Here is a 2,905-nt window from a genome sequence, read left to right as displayed (position 1 = left end):
TCATGAATTGATATATATTGTTGTTTCATTCTTGATTTTGGTTAGCTTCAAATATTGGGTTAGTAATTTACAACTTAGTATGACTATTAATAAAAAGGTAACTAGAGTTATTAACAAATAATTGATGGTATATATGCAGTGTGAATTATGACTGAAAATCAATCAAGTGTAGCATCTGGCCCGGCTGTAAGATCCGAGGATCCAGCATGGGCTTATGGCCGTGTTGTGCCGGATGCAAGAAATAACACCCAGTGTACTTTTTGTTGTAAAATGATAAGGGGGGGAGGAATTACTAGGCTCAAGTATCATTTAGCTGGGATTCCGGGTGATGTTGAAGCATGTAAAAAAGTATCTGAAGATGTAAAATGGCAAATGAAATAGTTGATTGAAGATTTAAAGAAAAGTAAACAGAAAAAAGAAGAAGAATGAATAAAGAAATTGCAAATCCCTATGATGTAGAGGAGGAGGAGGAGGATGATCATCATCATGATGAAGGTAATAATGATAATGAGAGAGGGGGTTCAAAGAGTCATTCATCAGTTAGTAATTATAACACCAAGGGGAAAGAAAAAGTTGGAGAAAAGTTAAACATTAAATCCTATTTTGCTCCAAGAACAAAACCTGGTTCTCAACCATCCATAAGGTCTTCTTTGGCCTCAAAGCAAATGGTTGAGAAGGCAAGAATGAATTTTGCAAGATGGTGGTACCATGCTAATATACCTTTCCATGCCGCTCACTCTGTGTATTATCAAGAAGCTTTAGATAGTGTAGCAGCTATTGGGCCTGGTTTTAAGGGACCTTCTTATCATGACTTGAGGGGGCCTTTATTACAAAAACATGTGGGTGAAATGAATGATTATCTCTTAGATGTGAAAAATGATTGGAAAGTTTATGGGTGTTCAATTATGTCAGATGGGTGGACAAATCAAAAGAGAGCTCCAATCATTAATTTTTTAGTGTATTGTCCTAGAGGTACCATGTTTCTTAAATCCCTGGATGTGTCAGGCCTAACAAAGGATGCAGATACATTGTTTAAGTTGTTTGATAAAGTTGTTCAAGAAGTTGGGCCTGAGCACGTTGTGCAGTTCATTACAGATAATGATGCTTCTTACAAGTCTGCAGGAAAGAAGCTAATGCAGAAATATGGGACATTCTATTGGTCTCCTTGTGCAGCCCATTGCATTGATTTAATGTTGGAAAATTTTTCTGATAAAAGATATTTTCCTATCATTGATGAAACCATTCAAAAGGCTAAAAAGATTACCAAATTCATATACAACCATGGCAAGATTTTAGCTTTGATGAGAAGCGACTTCACTAATGGTAGGGATTTGATTCGTCCAGCCATCACAAGGTTTGCAACTTAATTTTTAAGTCTTCAATGCTTGACTAAGTTCAAGAAAGAACTTAGGCAAATGTTTACTTGTGATCAATGGGTTGAATCTCGACATGCTAGAGATGTCATGGGAAAAGAGGTGGCTGCAATTGTTTTGGAAGATAGAGAGTTTTGGTTACAATGTCAACAAATAGTGAAGATTAGTGAGCCTTTGGGTAGAGTACTACGTCTTGTAGATGGGGATGAAAAACCGTCAATGGGATACTTGTATGAGGCAATGGATAAAGCAAAGGAGAATATAAAAGCAAGGTTGAAGAATAAAATTTCTGCATATATACCATTTACTAGTGTCATTGATGCTAGATGGGATAAACAACTCCATAGTCCATTACATGTAGCAGGTTGTTATTTTAACCCTGGAATCTTCTTTAGGCCGTCATTTAAGAAGCAAAAAGATGTTACAAAAGGCCTACTTAGTACCATTACAAGGCTGGTTTCTGATCCTGATGAGCAAGATATTCTTAGTTCTCAAATTGAATCATACAAAAAGTCTTTAGGTGACTTTGGAATGCCTATGGCAATCCGCCAACGTGAAAAACTAAGTCCAGGTATGCTATATGTATCTATACATACATATATATATATATATATATATATACATTTCATTTGAAAGTTTGTTATTTGCTTTGTTCTAAATTAATAATTTCTTTTATTTTTGGAAGTTGCTTGGTGGGAGCAATTTGGAAATGACACTCCGGAATTACAAAAGTTTGCAATTCGAGTGCTAAGTCAGTGTTGTAGTGCAACTGGTTGTGAAAGAGCTTGGAGCACATTTGAGTTTGTCCATTCCAAGAGGAGAAATAGGCTTGAGCATAAACGTTTGAATGACTTGGTGTATGTTCGGTATAATCTATTGTTACGAGAAAGGTATGTTTTTAAATATATTCAATTTTTATTTTGAATGATTAGAAAATGTCACCAATGTATGATATTGATTTTGGTAGGAACATTAGAAGGACAAAGGATTACTTGGATCCTATAAGCCTTGATAATATTGATTTAATGGAGGATTGGGTAGCTGAGGAATCTGAATTTTTGATACTAACTGAGGAAGATGTGAATTGGGATAGCATTGAAGAACCATTAGCAACAATGACTTTAGAAGATGATAATGATGATGATGATGATGTTGTTGTTCTTGATGAGGAAGATGGTGAAAATGATGTTGTGTTGACAGATGCTAATACTCATGTATATTATGGTCCTGATGTAAATCCTTTTGAAGGATGGGAGTAGATCCTGTGTAATTTGTGTTTATTTGTTTTCTTTGTTTGTAATGAACAATCCTATGTAATTTGTGTTTATTTGTTTTCTTTGTGTGTAATGAACAATCCTATGTAATTTGTGTTTATTTGTTTTCCTTGTGTGTAATGAACAATTTTATATTGTGTTTTTTTTTTTAGTTGATGTTAAAGTTTAAAACAATGAATTATTTGTTCTTAATTGAAGTAATGTTTTATGGTAAACATGAATTTTTGAGGTATTGTTTTATGGTAAATAGAGATTTTG

General features: G+C 34.3%; 1 protein-coding gene across 1 annotated transcript; it reads left to right on the top strand.

Annotated features, from left to right (window-relative positions):
- Positions 1–425: 425 nt before the first annotated feature.
- On the top strand, positions 426–2,632 carry LOC126708216 (uncharacterized). Its single transcript, XM_050408018.1, has 4 exons — positions 426–1,354; positions 1,457–1,944; positions 2,059–2,263; positions 2,341–2,632. Exons 1-4 carry the CDS (start codon positions 426–428, stop codon positions 2,630–2,632), a joined length of 1,914 nt encoding a protein of 637 aa, XP_050263975.1.
- The last annotated feature ends 273 nt before the right edge of the window (positions 2,633–2,905 follow it).

Source organism: Quercus robur, chromosome 12 (genome assembly GCF_932294415.1).
Source record: "Quercus robur chromosome 12, dhQueRobu3.1, whole genome shotgun sequence".
NCBI classification, from domain to species: Eukaryota; Viridiplantae; Streptophyta; class Magnoliopsida; order Fagales; family Fagaceae; genus Quercus; species Quercus robur.
Note: the sequence above shows the minus strand (reverse complement) of the source record. Positions and strands in the feature narration are given on the sequence as shown.

Bases quoted from the DNA above. Each gene is read 5' to 3' on its own strand.
- LOC126708216 (XM_050408018.1), top strand. From the start codon at position 426: ATGAATAAAGAAATTGCAAATCCCTATGATGTAGAGGAGGAGGAGGAG. The intron at 1,945-2,058 runs GTATGCTATATG...TATTTTTGGAAG, and splicing joins ACGTGAAAAACTAAGTCCAG to TTGCTTGGTGGGAGCAATTT. The intron at 2,264-2,340 runs GTATGTTTTTAA...TGATTTTGGTAG, and splicing joins AATCTATTGTTACGAGAAAG to GAACATTAGAAGGACAAAGG.